General features: G+C 51.5%; 1 protein-coding gene across 1 annotated transcript; it reads left to right on the top strand.

Annotated features, from left to right (window-relative positions):
• The first annotated feature begins 1,678 nt into the window (after positions 1-1,678).
• LOC125699803 (Krueppel-like factor 5) lies at positions 1,679-23,544 on the top strand. The gene is made up of 6 exons (XM_048959726.1): positions 1,679-1,735; positions 2,166-2,360; positions 11,733-11,777; positions 14,430-15,333; positions 18,013-18,072; positions 20,807-23,544. Exons 2-6 carry the CDS (start codon positions 2,196-2,198, stop codon positions 20,983-20,985), a joined length of 1,353 nt encoding a protein of 450 aa, XP_048815683.1. The 5' UTR covers positions 1,679-1,735; positions 2,166-2,195; the 3' UTR covers positions 20,986-23,544.
• Positions 23,545-27,961: the final 4,417 nt, after the last annotated feature.

The following is a 27,961-nucleotide window of genomic DNA, read 5'->3' as shown; positions in this document are numbered from 1 at the left end:
CGTGACCTGCTGAGTCTCTATGGAAGCTGCTGGCCCTTTCCTGTGCCCGGTGCATGGGAACACACACCTCACGACCTCCTCTGAGAGGCTTATGGACCCCAAAGGCCTCCAAGATGTGCTCTGGAGGCTGCAGGTAAACATCTCAGCCTGGCCATGTTCACAAATGACTTCCCCATGTGTCTGGAAGCCACAACGCCTCCTCGCAGCCAGCCAGTAGCCCCCTCTGGTCCCCAGCTCTACATGTCCAGGCCAAGGGCAAGGTGAGCCCCAGAGACATTCAGGTTGACTTGTTCCTTGGGGCAAGAAATGGGTCCCAGCCAAGCTCAGTGACCCCAGACCCATCCCTATGCCTTCTGCTTCCTCTTTGAGACAGCAATCCTGATCCACGGTCCTTCTATCGCTGTGCTGAGGCAACCATGGCACCTGCAGAACCTGCCTGGACCACAGCAGGGATTTAGACTTCAGGTTGGCTTCACCGTAGCTCTTCCCAATAGGAATCTTCCAGGCATTGATCTTCCAGGTGGGGGTGAGTGGCTGACCCCACATAGGGACCTTGCCCCGTTTCTCCCCCAGGCTGTGGGGTTGCCCAGTGCTGTGGGGTCATCTTGGTTCGTGGTTCTGGGGGGCCGGGGGCCTCCTGCCCACACTCACCGGACTGGTTTAGCAAGAGGAGAGGCAGCCGCCTGCTTTGAAGGGCTCCCTGGAAAGGTTCGATGGCTGCAGGAGAAAGGAGAAGGCAGGAGAGGTGGTTTTGGGTTTCAGTGGGGGAGCCGGCAGCCCTGCAGAGCTTTGTCTGCTGCTGGTGGCAAAAAGGAACCCAGGGGATCCTCCTGCATGGGGCTCCCCACAGCCTCTGTGCAAGAACAGCTGCACCCAACGGGAGGTGAATTTGGGGAGGACTGGGGACAGTGTGAGAGGTGGGTGCTGCCCTCAGCTGCAGTTCAGGGATGCTCAGCCCCCGGGTAGGGCTGTGCACCAGGAGATCTCCGTGCCTGGGAGAAGGGGCAGGAGCCTTCATACTGCAAGGGCAGAGCTCTGCCTGCTGGGGGAACGGGGCTGCCAGGGAAATGGGTTGGGGTTTTTTTTTTTTGGCTAGAGAGGCAATCTGTATTCCTGCATTGTTCCAGGTTTGGGCACTCCTGATACGTATTTTTTTTTTCCTTTGCCCTCCTTAAAAAGGGATGACTTGAAAAACAACCTGGTTGTAATTGCAAAGGAAAAAGGAATTCACAAAAAAGAAAAAACGTGAACTGGGCACAGCTGCAAAAAAAAACAAAACATAAAACACCAAACCAAACAAGGCATCATTGCAAAAAATCCTGGGTGTGATTGCTTGGTCTGTCCATCAGAGCTCAGGAGGAAACCTCTGTGCCCTCACGCTCGCGCTTTTAAAACTTTTTCAAGAAGTCTTTTAAAACTTCGAACAACACGAGGGAAAAATGAAGTGAACTCCTTCCCCCCTCACCCACTCGCTTTCCCTCTCCGCGGCCGAGCGCTGAGGAAGGAGGACCCCTGCCCCACGCGGAGCCCCCCAGGCACAGCGCACCCCGACCGCCCAGCCCGCGGCCGCCGTCCCGTGCCGGGTCCCCGCGGGACCGAGCGGAGCGGGGCGCGCCCCGAGGCCGCTTTTATCCGCCCGGGGCCGGCAGCGGGGCCGCGGCGGGGCCTGATTGGCCCGGCCCGGCCCGGCCCGGCCTCACCGCGCTGCAGGTCGGCGATCCTCCTCCGAGCCCAGGTAAAGCCTTCCCCGGCACCCGGCTCCCAGCCAGCTCCGGGGCCGCACTGCCGGCGTCTTCTCCTTCCCCACCCTTCCTTCCCTTTTTTTTTCGCCTTCTATTCCCAACCCCCTTTTCTAAAAAAAAAAAAAAAATTGTACTATTCCCCATTTCTTCCCCTTTTATTTATTTTTTTTTACCTTTCTTTTCCTTTTGTATTGTTCCGTCGTTATATATATTTTCCCTTTGTTTCCCCCCTTTTTATCATTTCCCCCCTTTCTCTCCCTTTTTCTCCCTTCTCATCTTTTTCTCTTTTTTTTCCACCTTTTCCCCTTTTTTCTCTTTCTTTCCCTTCCGCCCCCCTTTTCTCCCCTTTCCTCTTCCCCCCTTCCCACCTTTCCCCCATTTCCCATCCACCCCTTTTCTTCTCTCCGTTTCCCTCTCCCCCAGCTCCGTCCCTGGCAGTGGACGCACACAGGGATGAGCAGCGGGCTGGTGCTGCGCGCCCCGCTCCCCGACGACTCCTCAGCGTTCACCCCGCTGAAGCCCGTCACCATGTCGGGGGAGCCTGGCGAGGACACCTCCGTCTTTGAGGACATCAAACCGCCTGCTAGGGCCCCGGACAACCCTCCTGACCTGGCACAGGTAAGGTGGAGGCCCCCGGAAGGCTGCTACAGCCTCCAGCTGAAGACCGATAGCTGCGTGCATTTGCTTTAATTCTGTTTTGTTCAATTTATATGTGGTTTGATTCTGCTTTTTCTCTTGCTTTTTGGCACCTCAACCGCTTTGCCCGCTCATCCTTTCCCCTCTGTGGCTCTTTCTCCCGGCCGTGTTTGGTTTCATATTTTTCTCCTTCCCTTCTTTGCATTTCTCTGTGCTTCTGTTTTGGAGTTTTGGAGCAGAGCTCTGCTCCTGGAATGGGTTTTGCTCGCTGCAGGGAGCACCCAGGGCCCCGCGTCTTTGGGGACACCACAGACACTGGGATTGCATGGTGCAAGGGGAGCATTTTTATGATTATTAATGTTATTTCTGCCTCATGGAAGGAAAAGAATGCACCTGAAAATTCCCCAGCCCAGTGTTTTTCCCCCACGCATTCTGGGGATAAAGACCAGGATTTAGGGTGCCAGGGCTTCTCCCTGCCACAAGGCCGTCCTTCCCAATGGGAATCAAGTGGGAGCTGCTGTTCCGGCCTCTTTCCCCAGACACGCGGGGCGAGCGGGGCCATGGCTGATGATCCCCGTGTTCCCAGTGCTGCTGTGAGCGGGGCCCCGCGAGGTGGCGGGAGGGCGGCTCCCAGCCCCATGGCTGCCCCATGGGGGCACCTCGTCCCGCTCTGCCCTCTGCCATGGCTTGCCAGGACGGGACTGGCTATTGGTGGTGCTGGACAAGGCTGTGACCCATCACTGCTCTGGCCCCACAGCGTGTCCCAGTGCCCCCCGGAGCCTGCCCACCGCAGTCTCCTTATCTCAGTCCTCTTCCCCACTCCACAAGTCGCTGCTCTAACAAGGGGAGGGGGGCAGCTCTTTGCTGGTGGAAACATTATTTGATCCGTGTTGGGAGGAAATCAGGCATTCATGGAGTTTGCACTTATTTTGGCCCTTTTCTCAGCCTTGCCAGCTACTATGACCCAAATTACAAAGCGAAAAGAAAGGAGATAGAAATGTTTTCCCATTCCAGTTTCGACTGGATTGACCAAAAAGAATTTTTCCCTTTAAATCTCAAGAGGCTGGTACTAGAAGGGAGAGAGAGAAGGAAAATAAACAAACCCAAGGTGCATTCGGGGAGGTGTTCCAGGGGAGAAGGAGACTTTCCCACTGCGGCACCCCCACGGCTGGCTGCTGCCAGAGAGGGGGCTGCATCCCTCTGAGCTGCGTTTGCTCTCTGGGCAGCTGAGTGACCTTGCTGCTGAGTGCCCTGAGCCTCTTGGAGCCACCCACGGCTTTCCACCTTCATTCCTTGGGTGCAAGTGTTGTCTTATGTGGTGCAAACCCTCTGCTCTCCTGTGAGAGCTGGTGGAAGCCATGAGAACAGGTCTCTGTGACCCTGGGGATGGTTCTGTATGGCCAGGAGCATGATGGTGGTGGTGTGTCCCTTGGTCCCTGCCAAGCATGTGGGACAGGAGCTGGCTCCTAGTGTGCTTTCCTGCAGCTGGTGAGCAGCACAAGGTGCTGCGGGGGCTCATTACTATGGCTGGATTGCTAAAACAGGGGAGAATGGGGCCTGACAGGGGAGTCCTGTTGTAGGATTTGAGGATGGCTGTGGTGATTCAAAGGGTCACGCTGGTTGCAGATCTTGCAGAGCTGGTGCTGGAGGATCACTTGGGCCTGCTGCAACACTGGGTGAGATCAGGACCCAATGTAGAAGTGGTTGTGAAGAGAGAACAGAGAAAACACAGCCTGTCTCCTGCCATGACTGCATGCCCTGGTTGCTAACACGGCCAACCGTGCCCTGGGTTGTACAGAGGCAGCACTGCCACCAGGCGAAGGAAGGGATTGTCCCACTTTGCTCTGCAGTGGTGTGTCCTCAACACGAGGTTTGAGTGCCACAAGATAAGAAGCACATAAAACTATCAGAGAGCATCTAAAGGAGGGCTACAGAGATGAGGAAGGGCCTGGAGGGCACGGTGTGTGATGGTCCCTGGGTCTGTTGGGTCCAGACCAGAGGAGTAGAGCAGAGTCCTTAGGGCAGCTGCAGCTCTCATAGGGAGCAGAGGGCAGCGCTGAGCTTTGCTGTCTGTGAGAGCAGTGGGGCCTAAGGAAATGGGATGGAGCTGTGTGAGGGGAAGGGCAGGGGGTCAGGGAATGGGTCTGCCCCAGAGGACAATGGCATGGAACATCCTCAGGGCAATGGGCACGGCCGGAGTTCAAGGAACATCACTCTCAAACTCCAAATTGGGTTTGGGTATTGGGTGGTTCTGTGTGGAGTGAGGGGTTGGACTCAATGGTCACTGTGAGTCCCCTTCAACTTTGGGATATTCTTTGATTGCCTCCCTTTTCTCTAGTGGGTCTTGTGAGGACCAGGGATGTGCTTTCCTGTTCTTCAGTGACCCAGCGCCCTGCACAGCATGCTTGGAACTGGGGTGATGGGTGCTTAGAGGGGAGTGGAGTCATTGTGTTGGGATCAACTGGAGCCCACAGCCTCCAGGACCAGCCTGCAGGTCTGCACGTCTGGTGGTCTCTGTGCCTGGCAGGTGTCTGCAGGGCTGCAGGGAACTGAGCTGGCGTCTGCAAAGAGGATGGGCTCATCCCCACGTCCCCGCAAGGAGACCTGTCAGGTTGGTGGTGGGCTCAGTTTAGCCATTACCACTATGGTTTAATTTTGCTGCATCCTCCAGACGCACAGACTCCCTGGTGGTGAGGTGTGGGACGAAGCAGCTTGGCTGAATTTTGAGCTGTGGGAGCACAGTGGCTTTGTGCACGTGGCACAAAGGGCGATTGTTCCGCCGGGACGCTGCGCTCGGCGGGCGGCTGCAGGAGGGGATGCAGCCAGGGGGGCTGCAGGTGTGCTGCTGTCTTCCCTGCTGCTGTTTCCCGGAATGAGGGAGGTTGCAAATCAGCCAGGAAAAGGTGTTTGCTTGTCTCTGACCACTAAAAAGGCGGGTAGGGGAGGGAGGGAGCGAGCAGGGGACTCCGACTCGTAATAAATGCAACGGATTTCCCTTTATCACTCTTCCTGAATGGCTGTGGGAGGCACACGTAGGTTGGAATTACTCACGAAAGTTTAGGGCAGCTCATTTTTGACCGGTGCATCATCCACTACCAAGTTTCCTCTCACAAACCTGTTTGGTCAGCTACCTACGCTACTTTGTTCCCTGGTCCAGTGAGCTCCTTTATCTAACCCATCCACTGCAAATAATCGCACTTACCACCGTCTTGTTAGCTGAGCCCCTTGATTAGAATATTTGCTTTCCTTGTGCTCCATTGGTGAATTGGGTGAGTCACAGGGTACTGTTGGTGTTTGGGGATTGGATAACCAGTGTTTACAATTCAGATGTTCTCAGAACTTGAGCTAGCATGAAAACTCTCAAAAAAACCCCATGGGCTGTTTCCCACATCAAAGAGGCTCAGCCCCTCCAAGCTTAGATTGAAACTCAAACAAAGATTCTTTCATTAAGTTCAGAAATGCTTGGAGAATTCTTTGAAAATTATTTTTTAATTTCTTTTTTTTAATGTGATGAGAGACCTTCGAATTTCCACCAAGGACAGGATTTGCAAGTATTCAGATGTATTTAATGACCTTGCTCCTTGTAGTATTTCCAGTACTAGCAGGAGAATGGCAAGAGGTCGGTCTCATTAGAGTCAGGTCAGATCCTCCAGCCTCCAAAAACGTGGCTCCTTCTTTCTTGTAGGAGTGTAGTCTGTTGTCCATCCACTATCACCCCTGTCATATCTGAGGCAATTTGTTTCACAAAAATGCAGATGCCTGTTCACCAGCCAGCCCAGCCCTTCTTAGCATCCTTGCCTATACATCATTTTTTTTTGCTAGCAGAGGGAGCTAAACAAAGGGAGGGGTGGGTTAATGCTTTCACTGAAAACCCCTGCAAAGAATGCAAGGTTTGATGGTGTTCACTAATAGGATGGAAATGACTCAAATCTGTTAAACAAAATGGAAAAATTCAGTCACTCCTTTCTGACTGTCCAATCTGTTGTTACTTCATAGCAGAGCGTTTCATTGTGAGCATCTTCAGTGTTTGGTATTTTGGTGGCTCTGCATCATCCTTTTGGGAGATCATTAGCTTGACTGGCTGTTTGATGTCATCTCAACATCAACATGGGATATCACCTCATGTTTTCCAGGGCCTGGCAAGCCCCATTCTATGAAACGCTCCTGCTGGAGCTTCTCCAGGGCTCAGCACCCTTCTCCATGCGGCCTGTCAGCCTGTGCCCTGATCAGTCGCCCTTAATTAGAGCAATTGGCTATTCCTTTCTATGCGTGGAAAATGTGGAAGAAGAGGGTTTATTCTGAGGGAAGGAAGCTGGAGGACACTCTCTGAGGATTGCTGCTTGAGGACCCAGCTGGCAGCATGGATGCCACAAAATGTGTAGGGCAGTGTGCACACCAGAAAGGGCTGCACTAAGTGTCCTCTCAGTCCGCTGTGATGATACTGGCAGTGTTTACTTGGCCTTGTGACACGCTAGGTGCTGTGCAAGCCCAGAAAAAAGTTGGCCCAAAGACCTACTCACTCGAATACAATGTTTCTACATGCCTTAGGGTTTGTTTTGTTTTGCTAACTGGTTTGGCGAGGAAGTTGAAAGCTGCAGAGATGGTGGGATTTCTGTCTGCACATGAAACCTGACCTTGCTTCTCCCAGACGTGCATGGGGTATTGGGTCTGCTTCGCTCATTGTACGAGGAAGAACAAGCTTTTTGGCCTGTCTTATCACTTGCTGATTGCCAGGAGGACTTCACAAGCCTCAGCAAGCAGCAGATGACTCATTCTGCCTTTGTCAGACCTTGCCCTGGGAATGTGCATCTTTTCTTCTGATTGGAAGAGGCTGGGTGATGAGTATGAGCTTTCTGATGGTTTGAGTGAGGTGGAATGAATCCCACCCATAATCTGGCTGGAGGAAGCTCCCTGTGAGCACTAACAGCCTCTCCCATCATTGGTTCAGGACCTGCTGGAGAGCTCAAGAACTAGCCTAGTGCCCACTAGCCATGCAGTAGCTAGAAATGGGTGGATAAATTTGTCTGGGCCATTTTTTAGGAACATTTGAGTGCTTCCATCTAGTCAGATTTGGAAGAGAGGAAGTGCTGGAACAGAGTCTGCAACCAGGATGGAGAAATGGTGCTGCAGGTGGGCCAGCTTCTAGCTGAAGAGAGCAGCAGGGGCTGTGTGGCTCTTGGAGGTCAACTTTTGGCTGTATGCCTTAATTGGGGGAACATTTGAACTGCGTGTTTTGCCTGGGGCTGATCTTCCAGGATTTGAAATAGCATTGTATCATTGATCTTTCCAGAAAAGCATCCATACCAAAGTCTATCCAGTGCAGCCTCCAGCAATGTGTGCCCACTTAGGTTGATGGAAAACCTCCAGTTGGCTTTGATGGGCTTGGCCCCAGACTCTGCTGAGCAACAGCGCTTTGGAAAGAGAAAACTGCATACAAAGGCATGACTCACTTTTCAAGAAGGTGTCCTCATGTCATCCCCTCCCATGAAGACACAGTTTCAGAGGGCTGTCCTTCTGCCAGGGCAGAGTAGGGAGCAGTGGGTGAGGAGGGAGCTGCCCCTCTTTCCTACCCACTCTCAGGCTCCATGCAGGCAATTGTTTTGTGCTTGGTATGTCTGGGAAAGGGAAAATCAATGTGGGGTTACTCTACTACTGACGTGAGACCTCTCATCCCAACCTAGATCTGTCTAAGGCTAGGTGGACCAGGTGGCTTTGGTGTTCAGTAAGGCCTAGAGATGGTGCAGCAGGGCCAGAGCTTCCTCTAAGGTCGATCATAGATATTTTTCACTTCATTTAAGCCATTGTGTTTGGAAAGATTTCTGCTCGTGTTCTTAAAGCCCCCTGAAGCTTGGCTGCTCCAAACTGGCCCTCTTCTGGGTACTTGACCTTGGAGCTAGATGACGGTGTTCTGCTTTCTCTGGCCTTTGGGATCACTGACTGTGGTGGCATGGTCTCTGTGATAAATAACCAAGGTAGACTGCCTTTCAGCGAGTCCTTATCAGTCGTTGGAAGAAAGGAATAGCAAACAGAGTCAGCAAGCCTGCTGGAAACACTGCTGCCTATTGGCTCAGCCGGAGGCCATCTGGCCACATCTGCCTCGATGGCAAATCTTGGGCTTAAGAAAATCCCTCGGTTCCAAGAGGTGATAATTAACTCAGGTAGTTCAACTGCAAGGGCAGAACAGAGCTCCGGAATAACCCTCCAAGGCAGTGTGGCTGAGCTGCAGCTCCAAAATCTGGGAAAAGGGTGCATCCCTGTGGCCTCGTCGTGCTCACAGTGGTGCTCTTGCAAATGGAAAGGTGTGAAATTTCAAAATTGGAAGCTGGTGGGGCAGATCACCTCTGGCAGCCATCTCCACAGGCTCCAGAAAGAGCTTGCACAGAGACTTCAGCTTAGATGCTCGCTTTCCAGGTGGCCCAAGCTCGTGAAGATGAATCTTGCCCCATTGCACCTAATGCTGAATGCTCTAGGGGCAGTGCTACCTCTAGGAGTTGCTCCTCACCTCTTTGGGATGGAGCAATCAGAGGAGCCCACCTGTGGCACCCACTTAGCTATGACCAGGCTTTGGCTTTGCTGCCTGCAGTCGTGCTGGGCTGTTTGCAGCAGCTAGGCATTAGGCCCTGTGAACTTGAAAGGAAGAGTCCTGGGGCTTTCTCTACTAATCCTGTTTTGCAGAGAGTTCCAGAAGACTTGAGGAACAAACAGAAAATAACGTTGATCGAGGTCAATATCAAAACCAAATGATCAGAGAAACAAATATTTACCCAAGTCAATATTTAACTAGGGAGACAATAAATGCTGATATTGAACCAAATCTGTATATAAATACGGTCTATTTATAACGTGTCCCTTTAAAGGGGCACTGCCAGGTACTTGCCATGGCTTTTGATTGATGATTATCCTCCCCATTGTTTGCCGATTCCCTTGGAGGCTGGAGTTTCATGCAGGTGCAGGCAGGAGAAACAGACTGCACTACATAATCCCACAGCCAGGCCATCGTTGCCCTTGTCCCATGAATGCTTGGGGAGGTCCCCCCCCAGTTGGGGAGTGGGCAAGGGGTTCAGGGTCGTCACTTTGCAGAGCAGGAGGGGGCTGAGGCCAAGAGGGCTGGAGGATGCCAAAAAATGAAGGAACTCTTTGCTTCTTCCCTCCTCCCCTCCCCCCCAGCTGCTTTCTCTGCCAACTTCATGAGCTCGTTGCCTGTTTAGCAAACATCGATTTCTCTCCTTGTTCCTCTGTGGTGACCACATTTGATGTTTCTATGGCAGTTTGTTATTTATCAACTTCAGATTAGAAAGCATTTAATCATGGGAAAGACATGTCTCACCTCCTGCCTGGTCAGCTGGCTGTGCCTCGCACCTTTTTAACGATGCTCCTGGTTAATCGCTGGCAAAATGGCCTGGTTGGCTCAAGCTCCCATTTTTGTGCGTCCTGCCAAGAAATGTTTGTCTGGGGCTCTGCGTTTATTGATCAGTGTCCTGATAACTACTCAGCCTGCTTCAGATGGGATTGAGATGAGAGATGGGGATCTCCAAGGCAGGAGACTCCTGCAGGAAGTTGGAAGTCGGTGGTTGGCAGAGTGGGAGGACTTGGGTCTGTTTGCTGGCCGCAGGAGCATCCATTTGAGGGAGAGAAGAAGAGTGGGGGGCCCCTTCCCTCTGCCTGCATGGGTTTTTGCTTTCTTTCCGCTGGCAGGTCGAAAAGACCATCCTATATGGTCAGAAATAGATACTGTGACTTTGAGGGGAAAATGCAGAAATTCAGCATTTTTATTGCACTGAAAACTATTCCCTTCCTGGCCAAACTGAAAATCTCGGTTTGGAGGAGATGCCTCTGAAGCATGGAGGTTTTGTTGATGTCTGCTTTGGCTCTGTTTCCCATTGGCTCGGGTTTTGCTGGAGCTAGTGACCCATGACTCCTGGCACCGTTGTCGGTGCAGTCAGTGAAGCCTGGGGCATGCCCATCTCCTGACCCTGTGTCTCATCCTCATCTGCAGCAATGCCATTACTAATGCTTACAAGGGAAACTGGATCACTGAGCCCTCCAAAAAGTTGCTGGGCCTTCATCTGTAAGGCCCTGTGTAGTCTTTCTCCATGGTCTTTCTCCATAGAGCCAGAGTGGGATGGCTCTTGCAGTATTGAGGTGCACTGAGCGCTGTGGCTGTGTGATTGGCTTAGTTCTCAAAGAGGCAAGAAAATAGTTAATTTTCTGCCTGTGCCTGTCAGATGGGGAGGATGGAACAGGCTAAGTATTTCTGGTCATTCCTGCCTCATGTGAGCCACTGCAGAGTCCTCAGCTGCCCTCCCAGGAGCTTGGCTGAACTGTGCATGTGGTATTGAAGCTGTTTCTTGCAGGTGATGGGACGCAAATCCCCAAAAACCATCATAGCTCTATCCCAGAGGCTTCACCATGAAGCATCTGTTCATGCTTCCAGTCAGCCCGTGGGACCAGCAACCCTCCAGCGGTGGCAGATCTTATGTCCCCAGCTCTTTTAGCACCTGTCCTATCAAGGCCACATGGTTTTGTGGTCTGTCATCAACCTGCAAGAAACATCTTCCATTTGGATGCAGCTCTCAGAATATGTACACCTCACAGGTGGGAAAACTTAGTTGAGTTGGTTTTGCGGGATTGCTTTGAGACAGAGTGAAGCCTATTCTGGTTTCCATCCCTTGCTGCTGTGCCTGTCCAGCCTATTAAACGTCCACCTATGCTCCTACGGTGAGGAGATGAGGCTTTACCACAATCCTGGAGAAACCTCGTGGTTAGGGTGAATGCTAGTGGAGGAGAAGCATGGCACACTGAGAGGCAGCAGCAGCTGCGAGAGAAGGGTGTGGAGTGAAAGTGGGCTGTAGGCTGTTGTTGATCCCGCACACACAGTGTCAGGGCCCTCTCCACCCCTTGGCGAGGATTAAGACAAAAACAGAGCGTGATTGCATGAGCTGGGAACCAGGTTTGCCCCTCCTCCCCTTGCCTGTGATTCTGAAGAGGAAAGCAAGCCAAAAAAACATTGCTGTTGGTGAATAGAGGGAGGGCAGTATCATGGCTGTGTTCCCACCTCCAGGCTGGAGGAAAATGGAGGTTCTCCCAGCTGCTCAGGATGGCTCCCCAGCTCTGGGTAACCTCTGAAGAGAACCACTGGTGAAACCCCAATGGAAATAGGGTACTAGAGAGAACAGTTTAGGAGGCAGGTTTCTACTCATTGTCCCTACAGCCCTGCTTGTTTCTCCATCAGCCTCTGAAATGCATGTCCTGGGGGTGCTGGCTGGGGCTGCAAGGGTGCAATATGCAGAGGTGCGGGAGGTGGGCTGGCTTCAGGAGGACCTTTCCACTAACACAGCCCTGTCTGTTCCACAGCTGCACCCCATGAGGATGGAACAGCGGATGCCACTCACTCTCGAGGTGAAGAGCTTTCCTTCTTTCTCTCTCTGCTTGTTTCTGCCCCTGTTTGTAAGAGGTACCTGTAAGAGATCCCCCACCCCAGTGCAGGCCATCCAGCAGCCTATTCAGAACAAAGTGGTAAGGACGTGGTGGCATCTCCTTACTCCTTCCTTGAGGTCCTGCCACTAGCAGGGGTGCATTCCCCCTGCCTATGGTGCCTCTATCCGTGCTAGCCATCTGGGTGACAGTGAGGCTGTCTCCCCCATTGTGAAAAGCAGTGTAAGCAGCATCTAGAAGGAGATGCCTGCATTTGGGATTCTTGAGTTGGATCCCACCCAGGCATGACAAGAAGGCATCCCTGCATGTAGTCATCCCAGCTCTTGTGTCAGCTGTGGAATGAAGGGTGGTTTTGGGGTAAAGTGTTAGGTGGGAGGTGCTTAGGTGAATGGTTTGGTGTTAAGTATTTGCTCAATGCCCAGCAAGCAAGGAGCTGCCTAGTGTTGCTAGGTTTTCCTGGGCCACAAACAAATCAAGCGGCTCTTCTGAGGACACCTCTGGGGTCCTGCATGTTCTAGAGCATCACCGGCATCATAGTGATGATCTAAGTTCCAGTAGGGTGGGACCTCCACCCCCGCAGTGATTCTGCAGCCAAGGACAGGGCTGAAAGTCTTCCCTGTCCCATCAAAGACGATTGCTCTGCTCTTCTGAGAAGTTGTGCCCTAGCTTTCCCCTGGGGCTGCCTAGGATCAGAAGTGGATTTATGAGACTCCATGGAGTGGGACCAAGCACACCTTGACCTGCAGGTAGAGGTGAGGAGAGAGGGAGGGGAGACACTGGGCAGGGGAAGGCAGTGACAGCAGTTGGACAGATGGATGGTCTCTTAGTGACAATGCAGCCTGGGATCCAAACTTAGAGCCCTTTCTCCACCGAATATACCTGCCTGGCCACCCGCTGCATAAGAACCTATTTGAGTGTGGGGGGGAGACCTTTCCTGGGAACTGAAGGTGAGAAACTCAAATACCGGAGATAAGGGAAGGGCAGAAGTAAAAGGCATCCAGCGCCTTCCCCCTGCTTCACTCCCCCAGCAAGTGGGGCCGTTTCATCGCTCAGGTATGTGCGGCATCTGGAGCCTCCGGTCCCACCCAGGGGTCCAGTTTGGTGCCAGGGTGGGCGCACAAGCAGCACCCAGGGCTCAGCTCTCTGTGTGGCGTGGCTCTCCCATACTGGGTGTTGCGGGGGGGCAGAGAAGGGGCCAGGATTTTGGAACAGCGCCCAAGGATGGGTCCTCTGCTCTGAGCTTCCACTCATGCAGAAGAGGATGTATTGGTGGCATGTACTTGTGTTTGGGTGGAAGCCAGCTTAGTCGTGCATTGCCATTGTGACTTGCAGAGGTGCAAAGCTCTTTGAATTCTCTGGAAGCACAGGTGATGTGTTTCACTGGAAAGGGCGAGGAAAGTACCTTGGATCCTGTCCAGCTTTGATAAAAGCAATGAACTTACAGCAGAGATGACTTTGGCCTGGTGGCATAGTTCACAGCGGCACAGCCCTCGGCTCAAGCACAATGGGTGTGGGATGGGAGCAGCCTGCACTCCTCAAGTGCATTGTAGGTTCTGCCAGGGAAGCCCTGCAGTTTTGCCAGCTCCTCTACATATCAATGAGTCTATGAGGGCTTTGCAATCAGCTTGACACAGGGATAACCACATATTTAAAGGCTGTAGCTTTATAGAAGAGCATTAGTGCTTGTGTATTTAACCACAAAGAGCAGAAAGTTGAGTCATCAAATGCCAGGGGATGAGTTTCCTAGTGGGTTGCTCCATCAGGTTGCAGAATTATTGGGCCTGGATCCAGTGGGATGCTGCATCAGGCATGAACTCTGACAAGCAGTGGCTGAGCTATAGGTTCTGTTAGCCTGGTAATCCAGGGCTGTACAACTCGACCAGAGGTTGGCCAAGGGCTGAGTCATTTTACCAAGAGAAGGCAGCAACAGCATGCCTGGCAGTTTCCATTTTAGGCTCACGGTCACATGAAATTTCTGCCAACATCTCTTAGGTTTCTAGCGCTGCTGCCAAAATTGCTCTCGATTAATTGTCTCAATTAATTTTCTCAAAATTGTCCACCCTAGAGTAAAATAAGGATGTCTCAGGTTGCTGAGTTTAAAGCAGGCCGGAGTCAACGTGTCTAGGGTGAGCTACTGCAAACACATCCAGGCTGACTTGGGCAGAGCTCCATGTTTTATCCCATGTCTAGTACTTGATGCTGTCATTTGTGGGACCAAAGAACTGTGCTAAATCACAGTTGGAAGGGTTGGAAGGGACCTCTGGAGATCATCTAGTTCAGCCACCCTGCTAAAGCAAGTTACTCGGAGTAGGTTATATAGGAAAGTGTCCAGGCAGGTTTTGAATATCTCCAGCCTCATCATTATCAACATGAACTTCTTTCACGACAGCACCCTTGGCCTTGCTCAGCCTTTGGTACCACTGCAGGTAGGTAGGAGGGAAGTGGGACAGAGGACAGGGTGACATCATCTCTGGGAGTCAGAGAGCGAAGCTGATTGCTGCAACACCTGATACGTGGGCTTGTAGCTCCCCTGGTTCCCCTCTAGTACACGTTGAACACTGAACTCCTATAAAGCTTGCTCTTCACAAATTCTGTTCCCTGTATTTTTCACCCCAGGGACGTTCTGAAATGGATAAGTACCTCTCCAACCAGATGCCACCCATCCCCATGATACCAGACAAGAAATACCGCCGGGAGAGTGCCTCAGTGGTAGATGAGTTTTTCTCAACGGAGAAACCGACTTCCACGCCTTACAGCGTGAACATCAATGTCATCCTGCCCGACACCACGCACTTACGGACTGGACTTTACCGATCCCCCAAACCCATGACGCCATTCACGCAGATCAAGACGGAACCTGGCACCAGCTTCTCCCAGCCCTGCTCTTCCACATCAGGCTCCACACAGACCCTGCCTGACTTCACCAGTGTCTTTAGCATGCCCCAGTCAGTGGCAGTCAGCAACATCTTCATCAAGCAGGAGATGCCTTCTGATATCTCGCTATCCAGCAGTTCACAGCAAGCCCAGTTTTACCAGATGCCTCTTGGCAACGGCAACGCTGATCTTACCAACCTGACGCCCTCCTCAAACAGCACCACAGCCATCAACAGCCTCAGTGGTGTCACCATGTCCACAGGTAACGCCATGTCCAGTGTGCTTCACAGACATGTCCAGGCTGGAGGGCCAGTTAAGCAGTACCCACATGTCTCCCAAGGACAGGAAAACTTCAATATCTCAGGGCAGTTCTATTCTGTGCCAGGGGTGAACCTGCCACCTTCACCCCCCAACTCGCAGCCTGGCAGCCCAGAAAATCAACCAGAGCTCATCAACACCATCTCTCCCCCACCATCCTATGAAGCTACTTTTGGACTGAAGCTGGTCCAGTCATCCCAGGTCCCTCCAGTCCCCAGCAGCCTTGGGACCCTCTGCCAAGGGCACACTGTCATGCAGACCCTCAAATATAACAGACGCAACAACCCTGAGCTGGAGAAAAGGAGGATCCACCATTGTGATTACCCAGGTATTTTCACTGTTTTGTCTTGGTTTTGGGATCACTTCTTGGCACAGGGAGACTGCAGGCTGCTTGGAGATTGACCAAGAATCACTCTGTCTGTGTGAAGAAAGGTGACATGGTACTGAGTGGAAAGCCCCAGGGAAGCAAGGTCCTCCCACCACCAAGGCAGTAGAAGAGGCTGGTTCTCTCTGCTCCCATTGATGCATTTTCTCTGCCCTTCTATTTTCCAACTCTGGCAGTAGCAAGCCTGGCTCTGAGAGGCAGAGGGTGCTATCCAAGCATGGGGATGCTCCCAAAAACCAACTGACTGCCTTAGGAGTCCACTGTACTCTACATGGGCAAAAACATGCCTCCTGTCTAACTTTCCATTCCCATCCTCCCATGAGATGTAGCAAACCATCTACTGATTTCCACAAGCAACATTTTTAGTCTCTTTATGGCACCCAAATTCTCTTCCTTTGCAAAAAGAAAAGAATCATACCCATCAGTGGCCTTAGGTATTGCATCTAGGTGATTCTATGATTCTGACGTTTTGATGAAAGCTGCCACCACATTTTTGTGATTAGCAGCGTGTGCTGAATTTCTGCCTCCTGCTCACAGCTGTGGGAGATAGGACTGAGGTGGTGTAGATGGAGCTTGGCTCTGGGATGGAGGCTGCTCCTCTGCTTCAGTCAGCATTGGTCAGAGTCATGTCCTTCAGGACACATTACCAAGGTGCAGCTCTCCTACAAGCCAGACTGGCTGCTCCAAGAGTACAGGAGAGAAAGAATGGGGAATCCTCAACCCTAACCTCTTCTTTAGCAAAAGGGGCCAAGCAGGATCCTGCAGATGGTGAAGAAAGATCATTTTGTTTCCCAGGCTCATACCCTAGGCACTTGCTCACCTCATTTCTGCTTAGAGCTTGGCCTGTTTCAGTCTTGTTTCCATCAAGGCAAAAGTGCAAATAGAGAGGAGCTGAAATGCAGAGGTTGGCCTTCACTTTCTGAAGCACCTGTTGCAAGCAAGTACTGTGACTTCCACAGACTGTGCCACAGCAAAAAAAAAAAAAGAACAAAAAAAAGGCATTCCCTCTATTGAGCGTTCAGCCTTTTGCCAGATGTTAGCTTTTCTTGGAAGCTGAGAAGGGAAAGAGGAAGGGCAAGGTGATGTCCAGGTGGGCTTTCCTCTGCACAAACTGGCTGTTTGCCCTCCTGCTTGGCTAATGGGGTTGTGGGCCTCAAGGAACTTGGGACAGCCCATCACAATAAAGGGAACTGCCAGAACTGAAAGTGTTGATCAGTCATTTTGGTTTTCATTGTTAGGAGCTTTGCCACTGGGAGGGTATGGTGGCTTTCATGTGTCCTTGCTGATCAGGAGCTGGTAGACCCAGCCAGAAGTACTAGCTTCTCCTTTAACTGAATGAACACTCTTTCTTTTAGAGACATCTTTTTCTGAAAAACCAAAAAGTTTTAGCTAAACTGGGCTCCATGGGATGTGCTCAGCTTCTCTGTCCTCTCTCTGCGGGAAGGCTGTGACTGAGCACAGGTGTGTGTCTCCAACAAAGGGAGCAGAGATTGGGAACTGTAATGCCCCAGAGCCTTTACGAGCAGTGGTGCTCAAGGACCTGGGCTGCTGAGAGTTCTGCTGGCATGTGAAAGGTTTGGAAAATGAAGGTCTAACCCAAAACTGCTTGAAGACTGTTGGTGGGAAGAGGTATACAGTGCATTGCTGGGGGCCTTTAGTGAAATCTTCCTAAGAGCTCAGGCCTTTTTTTGACTCGATCTCACTTGGAGTGATGACTGCTCTTAATGTCTGCAAAGTCCAGTGGGAAGGGATGCTGCTGTGAGCTCTGCAGGATGGCAAACAGTATCTGCAGTATCTGCAGGTGTGGTGTTAGATTGGTGGCAATGCCAGCGTTGGGAAAATAAACTGTACTTTGCAAGTGAGGGGGAAGTAGCACAAGGTTTTATTAGATGATATGGAAACATGGAAAGAAAAAATATGACCATGTTGATTAGAAGGGTAATAAAAATTCAAATTTATATTTTAGTATTCATGTCAAAACTAAATGAAGCAGGGCCGTAAAGGCAGCATGAGGAGCTTCTTCAGACCAGGTGAAAGGAAGAATGGGCCGTCATTCACTGAGCGATGTTTGTTTTTGAAACTCTTGCCAAAATCACAGTGTTTCTGCTGGGAACCTTTCTCTGATCGGTGGTGCTAATCTGAAAAACGTCCCACCTTGTGCCTCTTGGGAACCGGCCTCACCATGCCTGCTAAGTCTGTTGCAGAGCCCACTTTCCCTCTCACTTTACCATAGTGGTACCAGTGGCCTCTGGAGCCCAGCAGGACAAGCAGCAGCTGGCAACTTGTGGTGGTGAATCTGATATTTCCATCCTGCCTGGAAGGCCAGGGAAGTTCTGAAAGCTGGGGTCTGGCTTTATCCCCTGTAGTTCCCAGCACAGTGCTTATGACTGTCACGGTTGTGTAGCAAGAGATGGAGAGTTGTCAGTGTTGGTCTGTGCTGGGGAACAAGCAATGTCTTTAGATATTGCTGAAGCAAAATGGAGATGTCCAGGCTTATTTGCATCCTGCTACTGGTGTGCTTTTCAAGGCCCACTCTGTACCTAATCCCAAACATGAATGTTCTAGGTTTGTTCCAACAAGAGCCCCTTTTTCACTGGGAGGTTGTCTTTGCTGTTTTCACAGGTTGCACGAAAGTGTATACCAAGAGCTCCCACCTGAAGGCACACCAAAGGACTCACACAGGTAAGAGCACCAAATCCTGCCAGCAAACCCTGCCAGCCCTGAGCTGGGGTGGCTGTCAGGACAGCCTGTAGATGCTAATGGTAACAAAAACCCCATGGTTGCACTGGTTTCTGAAAACTTTATGCAGCTCGCTTGCCTTCTGGAGGGATAGTCTGGGACACAGGAAACTCCTAGGAGGTTCTCCCAATGGGCTGGGAGGAGGAGGTGTTCCCAGTCCTCTGTCACGTGTGGCTTGAAGGATCCTCCTTCCTGATCTCACAAATCCTGGCCAGCTCAGATCCTGCCTAGCCAACAGAAAAATTGCTTATTGGCACGTGGTACATATCTTTGACCTCTGAAGAGGTGTCCACAGCTCCCAAGCTGCATTTTCTGGGCTCATAGTCAGCTCATCTCTTCTATGAGACTGCTTGCTGCCTAGTGGCCGTCCTCTGGCTGTAGGGTGAGGGTGCTGAGGTGAGGCAAGGGCTGGCGTCCCCGTGCTCCCACCACAGCCAGCTGGCCTGCAGCAGACCCAGCTCACTTGTGCATTCAAGCAGAGGTCTCCTCATTAAGGTATTTATTATACCTGAAACTTTATCAGATCACCAGGTAGTCCAGGAACCATCAGTGCCCTCATAAATCTCTTTTATAGGAGGGCTGATCTTTACTGAAAGCAATTAAGCTGGCCCAGAGTTCACTTTTCTTTTTTATGAACAACGAACAAAACCCATCCTGAGGCTGGGAATCAGTTCTTGTACTTGGCTCTGTTCCTTTTCCACCTTATCAGCCCTTCCCACAAGCTGGCCAGAAGACTTTCTTTGTGCATGAGGTTCAGTATTTCTGGGCAGGGAGCAACACGGAAGGGGTGGCACAGACATGCAGGAAGGACATTGTCCCAGCACCGATAAACCTTGGTCACAACGGTGATCTGTGCATGGGGCCACATGAGGGGTCTGTCTCTAAAATTAAATCTCTCTTTTTCCTCTCCTTTTTGGAGCACCACTTAGGGATGCAGCTTATATGAGACCCACGTTGTCCCTACAAACCACGCTATAAAGATGTATCCAGGCAAACTTGGGTGGTTTTTGAACCCAATAAAGTGCAGTCATTTTTCCGTGTTTCCCAGTAACAAGGCAGGAAACCAAGCTTGGTTGCCATCTTCCAGCTCACCTGCTGCAGGAGAAAGGGCAGGGGGCCCAGGAAGTGACCTGAGCCACAAGAGAGCTACCAATGGTTGCCCAAAAATGGGAACCCAAAGTTGAAGGCTACATGCAGGCAAGCTCAGGGTGTGTGCGTTCAGTGTCTGACATCTGTTCTTTCTGCCAGGGGGGGTTAAGACCGTGGGAGCACACCATTACTCAGGTCTTTTCTTGCAGTTTGTCCGTTGCCATGGGCTGGGCTGTATTCATCTCCTGGAGACACCATTCATTTCCTGGGTGCCATTGTGAGATTAAATATATAACCAATCTGCTCCCCACCCCCCAGGGCTGGGAATGCCAGCTCGGGCCCTTTGTTTGAGCTTGCCCTGCCGTGCTGTCCTGGGAGATGGAGCCAGCTCACGGGACAATGGAAAGCATTTTCCCTCCATTCTGGAGCTCAACCTGGTATTGTTTGAAGCTATAGGGCCTTGGTGGGGTTGACCCAGCCAGGTCACCTGCCTGGGACAATGTCTGTGGTTGCACAGTGCAAATCGCGCTTTCACATGCCAGCATGATTGCTGACAGACCCCTGCACCTGCCCTCAAGTATGACTGCAAGTGCTGCCTTTACCCCCCATCAAAAAACACACCGTGCGGAGCCTTTTGGGGAGCGGGATGTCGTCTTAGTGCCCCATCTCCTCCAGATACACCTCTGTGCATTCAACCCTAGAATATTTGGTCTGGTGTGTGCTGGAGGCTGCTCCTTTTGCTACGGCCGTGTGTTTTCTGTTTCCCAGCCAAATCCGCAGCCCGTCTGGCAGCAGGGCTGGGGGAGGAACGGGCCGTTTGCTGGTGAGCGTGCCGGAGCACCGTGCACATGCCCATGCATGCACGCTGCGTGCGTGCGTGCCTTCATGCCGCGATGGTGCGCTCAGCAATTGGCCGATGAAACAGTAAATATTTGAGGTCGGGAAAGTCAGCACATTCCCTGAACTCTGCCTGCTTGTTCAGGCTGTTAAGAGTGAGGGCTAATATTTGAGAGCACCACACCCAAGCAGGGAGAGGGCTGCAGCCAGGGTTCAGTGCGGTGGCCAGGAACTGCTGGCGGGCACGGGCTTCTCCAGCCTGGTTCCCAGCTGGCAGGGGGTTGCACAACGCCATTGATTTCGGTTGGGGAATAGGTGTGTGTGGGGGGAGGAGGCATTATGTCATGCCTGATGATCCCAGGAAAACTCAACGTCCAGCTACTGCAGGGCTGGGAAAACTGGGTGGTGGTTTCCAAGATGCAAGGCTCTGAGAAGCCTCTTCTTTCTCATGGTGCTCCCCTTATCCCAAATTAGCAGCAAAAATAGCGATTTTTGTTTTTTTAGTCAAAAAGAAAAAGAGCTCTGGAAGATTTGTGCACAGAAATGCTCTGATATCCAGCGGGCTTGAGGTACTGACCTCCCATGGCAGTGACCTTTATGAGTGCAGATCATCACTGTAGTCCTGAAGTGGGGCAGCCCCTAGTGTCTTTTAGCCATACTGGAGCAGGAGATGGGCGCAGGGCAAGCTGGGCAGGCAGGTGGCCGTGCTGTTCTCTGCATTCTGATGGTGACCTGTGGCTCTTCCCTGCAGGTGAAAAGCCCTACAAGTGCACCTGGGATGGCTGTGACTGGCGCTTCGCCCGCTCTGACGAGCTGACCCGGCACTACCGCAAGCACACAGGTGCCAAGCCCTTCAAGTGCCTGGCCTGTGGCCGGTGCTTCTCTCGCTCTGACCACCTGGCACTGCACATGAAGCGGCACCAGAACTAGGGACCACCTCCATTGCTATGTCTCCAACGGCAGCTGGGACTCTTCTTCGAGGGAACCTCTCCTCCACTTGTACATAGGAACAACCCTGTGCTTTGATCAACTGGCAGGACAGAAGGTGAATCCCTCCCCCACCATTCCTGGTTTTAGAACAGATACCATTAAAAAAGAATGATAATTACAGACTGATCTTGCCACAAAGCTCCTTGTAACACCAGGGCTATGGGTCTTGGGTGGCAAGGTCTTTCTTCCAGCAAACCTGCTATTTATTTGTCTCTTGGAACCAGCTCTCCTTGGCGTCTTGAGCTCTTGGGGATGTTTTGCCCTTCTCAAGGTTGTGCCTTTGGGGAGTCAAAGGATGGCTGGGAAGGCTGGTGGATCAGGGTGTCCCATCAGTTGTGAAATCCTCTTGGACTGCCCCATTTCATGGCCATGATTGGCACTGATGACATGGAGAAAGAATTGCAGCCCATGGCTGCTTGGGTTGACAGCCCCAGTCTCTGTGGGGGCATAGAAGAAAGTATGAAATACTCACAGAAGGGACAGTGCAGAAGCTGTATCCTGTTGAACCCAGGGCATTTGCCCTGCTTGGATAGATTTTCTGGTTACGTCCGTAGCATTTCTGCTTCCAAGATGAAATGTGATTCCAGATGAACCTGAGGGGACCAGAGTGGGTCTCAAAGCCACGCTGGGGACAGCAAGGAACTCACCTGTGAGCTCTGGCTTCCCAGAACATGCCATGCCTTTCTCCAAAGGGCAGGTTCTGCTTAAGCCTTGACCACATGCATGAGGAACCAGACATCACCCATCACGCTGGGTCTGGGCTGTTGCTGTTTCACCACCATTAGACAAAAGAAAGGGGAAGAAGAACCAAAGAAACATCTTTAAAACAAATTCCAATAAATCCTGCTGTTCAGAATGTGATCATGTTACCTACCTCACTGGTTTCCTGCCCCAAGCTCTGCAAGGTGCCACCCCCCACTTCCTCGAGTGCCATGACGCATAGGGCACGTTGGCTCCCCTTCAAAGCCTGCCAGGGCTTAGGTGTGGGCAGAACAAGGACCAGGCCACGCCAGCTCAACCGGCAGCTGTGGAGGTAATAAATAAATCAGGAACAAATAATGGGCCTGGTGCGTTCAACAGAATGTTGATGTCCCCGCACCCCAGCTTCTCTTTCATTCTTCCTTGAACAAAATTAAGGAACGTGTGAATGGATGCATTTTCTCACCAGGAACTGAACTGCAGCATCTTCAGGCGCATAAATGATCTTTTGCTAACTGCAGCCATGGATGGCTCCAAGCTCTGGTCATGGTCACGTCCTCGTGTCCTTACTTTAGCTCTTCCATCATGGCTCGGTGGGGAGCAGTGGCTACAGGGGCCAATGGACTTATCCACGTTTCGTCCTCTTGGCTGTGGCGTCTCTGCGTGTGTTGAGGTCTGGTGTGTACAAGTGGTAGAAGCCAACATACTGGGGCAGGTGCTGTTGGTTTCTCCTCTTGCTTCCTTTTGGAGACCCTCAGGACAGAATCAGGGCAAAATGGGCTGAACCTCCTAAACACACGAGTTAAACTACAGGGCACTGGATTGACCAGCTCACTGCATGTGCCATGGGGCTGGTGGTGGGCTCACCCCTCACCCGTCACTCTCCCAGAGGGACTTCATTGCTCCCCCCTTTTATTTTGGGGACAGAAACCTCCAGACAGCTGCCTCCATTTCTATCTCCTGGGGCCCAAAACCCACATGCTGACAAACAAGAAATGCTGATCCAGGCAACAGGCAGCTTTAAATCTTAGGGGAATTTGAAATAATTTACCTGATTATCTTTTTTTTTTTTTTTTTCACTACAGAAAAAAATGCATCTGCTCATCCTCACATAGACACACATCTATATTTTTGTTGCATTTGAGATTATTTTTACGGGGGACTGGGGAAGATGTGCCATAATGAATAACCCACTCCAGTCCATCTTTGCACCTCTGGTCTGTGTGCAAAATGTTGCCATGCAGATATTTTACCAGTGCAAAGGCAATACTGAAAGAATCCCCAGCAAAACCAGAGTGCATCTCAGCTTTTATTCCTTTATTTCTGTCTCCAGCTGTGTGTTCGGTGGCTGAAGGCAGCTTTGCCTGTGAGCCCCAGAATCAGCTGGGGCAGGAGGGGAGGGATGCTGAAGGAGCAAAGCCAACAGCAGGGGAGAGATAGGGAACTGAGCCGGAGGAAGGTCTCTCTGTACCCTGTCCCTTCCCAGGGCAGACAGGAGACACTGGGGAGGGTCTGGGAGCCAGGGGGCTCTTTCCTGCAAGGTTTCCTGTGCTTTGTGCAGAACAAACCCAGCTTCGGCAGCTTGTATCATAGCAGCACAACAGCTGTAAATAGGAAAGCACTGCATTGCTTGGCACGTCTGGGTGGGCTGAACGTGATCATTCACTGCCCAGAATGAGCATAGCGAGAAAAGTAATCGGACCTGGAAAACTTGGGTGGAAGGTTTATTTTTTTTCCGGTGATGCTTTTTGTTTGTTACACAGCCCCTACAACTATTAATCTATCTAATATTTTGTAATAAAATTTTATCTCATGGAGATGGCGTCTCTCTTCCCTCCTGTTGTAAGTAGTGCTTCTGTTGCCTTTGTCTGCTACTCACGTGTGTGTGTGTATGTTGGTTTTATAAGCTTCATAAAGGAAGAAAGGCTTTTTTATTTGGTTGGGTTAGGAGAGCAAGTGTCTGAGCAGGGCAGGACTGGTGTGTGACGATAACCTGCAGCACCAGGCAGTGCTGGGAGTGCAATTCTGTGGCCTAGGCTGACACTTCAGAGGAATGCTGAGCTCTTCCTCCAGCTGATGTTGCAATGCTGTGCAGAGAAGGAGGGTGGGAGAGGGTTTTTGCTGTCCAAGAAGGCTCATGGAGTTCCCCCACCTTTTGCCCTGGAACGGGAGAAGGAGCAGCCCTGAGGGATGTGAGCATCCTCCTGCCCAAGGGTTTAGACGAGAGAGGAGGGATGAGGAAGTCCTGGGCTGGAGAGGCAGGCAAAATCCCCTTTGGTGTTAAGTCTGTGTGTATACATACACCTTTGTACACATGCAAACAGCCAGCTGCACATCGGCCAGGGCTGTTGAGCTCATGCCTTTTGCATGCATGCACCTGCACAAACATCTACAAGTACATATATAGTAGAAATATGTATTTGTAGGCATATGCACACACTCATATATATTTACCCTGTATGCATACAGGCTAAACTAAACAGCTCTATAAAAAAATGTTTCTGGCTGGACCTCATGTGTCTTATCCAACATCTTTGTGTTTGCCTTCTGGATACACTTGTGGAATCATGAGCCTTATTCCACATTAAAATCAACAGTTTTGTATTGCTTTCCATAGGGCTTGTGTTTCAATCAGATTTTCCAGAGAAATCCTCCTCTTTCATTAAGTGTCTTGGTTCCCCCACCTGGAACTCCATTAAGATGCTGAGGAGTCTGACATCCTTTTTTTAGACAGTCCCCAGGTGTGGCACTGTTTTTCTTTCCAAGTTCTTCACCTCCCTCTCTTGTTTCCAGGCTTCAGTATCACCCTCAGATTATCCTGGTGAAGGGATTGTGAGAGCAGGACACCAAGTCACACATCTTCTGTTGTCACTTCTCTGCAGTTCTGCTTCACATTACCTGGACAGAAATGGAAGCAGTGCCCGGGGAGCCACTGCTCTCTATGCTGTGATTGATGCCAGGACCCATGGGAATTGGGATCTGCTCCTTCACTGTATAGCTGGCAAAGGGTAGCATTTGCTGTTGGCTTCAACTTCTGAACAGCCTAAGATTTACCTTTCTGAAGTCTTCTGCCTGCAAAATAAGGTCATAACTGGGGTGGGAGAGGGAGGGGATAATGTTGACCATGGGACAGGGGACCTGTGGCACGAGGAAGGTGGTTGGGGGCTGTGGAGAAGATGGGTGCTTCTGTGGAGTGAGGCATTAGGAGGATGTGCAACAGCACCTAGAGCCCCTGAGGAGGTCTGAGAACTGTGAAAAGCTTTGTGGATGTCCCAGTCAGGCATGGATGGGCTGATGGGTCCAAGCCTCCTTCTGAAAGCCATCTCCTTCCACACAACTGTTCACAGGAACTCATTTTGATGTATGGTCTCACGTTGGCTGGTATGGACAGAACCAGGTTGTCGTTCCTCTTTGATAAGTGCCTTCCCAGCTCCTGTAGTGAGGCATCACATGCCCATCAAGCTCCTCCTTCCACCCAACACACTTCAGTTTGCCCTTTGGCCCACCACTGAGTCCTGCACTTTGTTCTGGCTGTGGAGACAAACTGTTCTTGGCGAGATCATTGAGAATATGAGGAATGTGATGTCATGAAAGTCCAGAGAGTGGCTGTTTATTGCATGTGAAACCAGAGCGTCCTTCCTCAACAGAGCTGTGGCTGGGAAACCCCCGCAGAGGGCATGAGAGGAAAGTGTGGATGGGGCTGCCTCGGCTGCTTCTCCCTGATGGCTCTTGATGGTGGTGTTTCTATGTGGAATGGGAACCCTAACAGCCACAACCTTTCAGGCCCATCCATGGCTGTCCCTCTGTTTGTTCATCTGTAACCCCATTGTCAAGAGGAATTTCCTCCATGCCCAGTCTTTAGGGATAAGGCTGGCTGGAGCATATTGAGGCCATCATGCAGATATGAGTAGTGGGACATTCCCCACTGTGGCACTGAGAAGCACAGAATGAGGCTACACACCCCTAGCTCCCTATCCTTGCCCTTTTCCTCTCCCCAGGCCCAGTGCCGGACCCAAGGGCTGGTGACACTCTGCTCTAGCCTGCAGTTGGAGGCCCTGAGAAGGCCCTGCCTCCATGTTAGGGCCAGCTGTTATTGTTTGGGCTGGTGAGGCCATCCTTAAGACAAGCTGGGATCTGCTGGGAGGGCACAGCCCCATAAAGCAATGGAGCATTGTTTTGTGTTGGGCATCCCTGAGAGGGATGCCAGGCCCTGGACAGGCCCAGTGGCTCCTCTCCTCTGAGAGGAGGAAGCAGCAATTAAAAAGAAAAAAGAAAAAACCTTTTCTCCAAATGCTATCAAGTCTGGGACGCAGCTCAAATCAGGCTCATCCCTGCTGAGGTTCTCAGCAGAGCTGGGCAGCACACAAGGGCCTCATTCTGCCAAAAGCCCTTCACCATGCCTGCAGACCCCTTTGTCCCCCTGTGACATTTCCCCTGCAAGCCTCCCCACCGCTGCTGGTGCTGTCTTGGCCTTGTTTGTGCTCTAGCGATGAGGCAACACTGCTGTAAAACTTTGCCTCAATCCCACTGTGGTTATGGGGCTGTAAAGCTGCAGGAATGCCAAGATCGTGGCTGGTCAAGGACAGGGAGGGAAGGAGAAGGTGGGGAGGAGGAACAAAAAGCTGAGGCGAGAGCTTGGAGGAGGGGGTCCTGCTACTTGGCTGAGCTGCATTGGCAGGAGGCACCTGGACCTGCACCCAAACCTGGGCCTGCGTGCCACATGTGCATACAGTGGTGCTGTGCGTATCTTGTCCTGGCATCAGAGGCAAGTGATGGGAGCTGCCAAGACGGGGCTGGTGGGCTTGGTAGAGATGGGCAGCAGAGTGGAGATCTGGAGAAGACTCCATGGATGCCTAGAATTCCCACCTCACTGCCACAGAGGACCCCACAAGCTGTGGCAGTGGCTTTCAAAATGGGTTTGGTTCTGAACTTTATTGTCCTCCCACAGCGACTAACGTAGCGTCTGCCCTACTGTTGATAGCTGCTCTTCCAAGGTTATGCTGTTTGATGTTTTCTTGTCCCAGGCTGTAAAGTTATCCATTGACTTGGGAAAACACAATTAAGAGAGAAAGAGCTGCCAGGCAGGTTCTTCAGGTGTCTCTGCAGACAGCAAAGGACTGCAGAGTAGTGGTTGCTGCTGGGCATTGCAAAAGCTGCTCGGGTCTGAGAATGGTCTCACACAGCCCAGGGACAGGAGACAGCCTCTATAGAGGCTCAGCATCCTCCACTCACCTGGTTCAGGTTCAGGTTATATATTAGGAAAAAATTCTCCTCAAAGTGTGGTGAGGCACTGGCACACCTCAGGGAGGCAGTGGATTCACCGTCCCTGGAGGTGCTCAAGAAAAGGGTTGATATATCACTGAGTGACATGCATTAATAGGCATGATGGGGACAGTTTGATGGTTGGACTAGATCTTAGAGGTCTTTTCCAAACTTAATGATTCTATGATTCTATGACCTGTGTGGTCAAAGGGAAAGGGAGTGGGACAACAGAGTGTCCTGGTGGAGGCAGGACATGGCTGGAGAGAGATGAGGTGGTGGGAGAAGACAGCCCTGCAGGGAGCAGGGGATGGGGACCCTACGCTGGGAAACCCCAAGGCATCCCCATCACTGTACTCTGGGACTAGCTGTAGCTCAGTGGCTGGCAGTGGCTCGTGCTTTCCCACCCAGCTCCCAGCAGTTGTTTGCCCACCATTATTTAAGCATTCGTCTTGTTCAAGCACCACTTCAGGGCAGGCTGCTGCCCCGGTGCTGCAAGGCTAGCCATATCTTGCAGAAAAGCAACAAGAGCCTTCCTTCTCCCCTCCCTCACTTTCCCCAGGGCCTCTATTACCCCAAATAAACACTCACTTTGGGTAATAGTTAACTTTAATAGCTCTGTCCTGGCTTCAGCTGTGTGATAGGGAATCAGAGGGAGATTTGTGGGGTTTATAGTCTTCAGGATGGAGGAGATGAGGGAGGTTGGAAGGGAAGCACTCATGTCCACTGTCACGGCATGCTGCAATGCTCCCACCAAGTGGGAGAAATCTCTCCATCTCTCTCTCCAAACTCCAGCCCTGCTTGCTTACTCTTTTTCCTGCCCTTGTATTTTCATAGAATTGTGTTGTATATCACTCAACCATGTTCTGCCTCCATCGGGACATTCTGTTGTCCCAGTCTCTGCCCTATTGGCAGCACAGGTCATAGAATCGTAGAATCATCAAGGACGGAAAAGACC

This window comes from Lagopus muta, chromosome 13 (genome assembly GCF_023343835.1).
Source record: "Lagopus muta isolate bLagMut1 chromosome 13, bLagMut1 primary, whole genome shotgun sequence".
Classification (NCBI taxonomy): domain Eukaryota; kingdom Metazoa; phylum Chordata; class Aves; order Galliformes; family Phasianidae; genus Lagopus; species Lagopus muta.
Note: the sequence above shows the minus strand (reverse complement) of the source record. Positions and strands in the feature narration are given on the sequence as shown.

What these genes read in the sequence shown, in the direction of transcription:
- LOC125699803 (XM_048959726.1), top strand. Translation starts at nt 2,196, where the DNA reads ATGAGCAGCGGGCTGGTGCTGCGCGCCCCGCTCCCCGACGACTCCTCA. An exon ending in GGATGCCACTCACTCTCGAG is followed by an intron (nt 11,778 to 14,429) that starts GTGAAGAGCTTT and finishes TTTTCACCCCAG; the next exon opens with GGACGTTCTGAAATGGATAA. An exon ending in ACACCAAAGGACTCACACAG is followed by an intron (nt 18,073 to 20,806) that starts GTAAGAGCACCA and finishes TCTTCCCTGCAG; the next exon opens with GTGAAAAGCCCTACAAGTGC.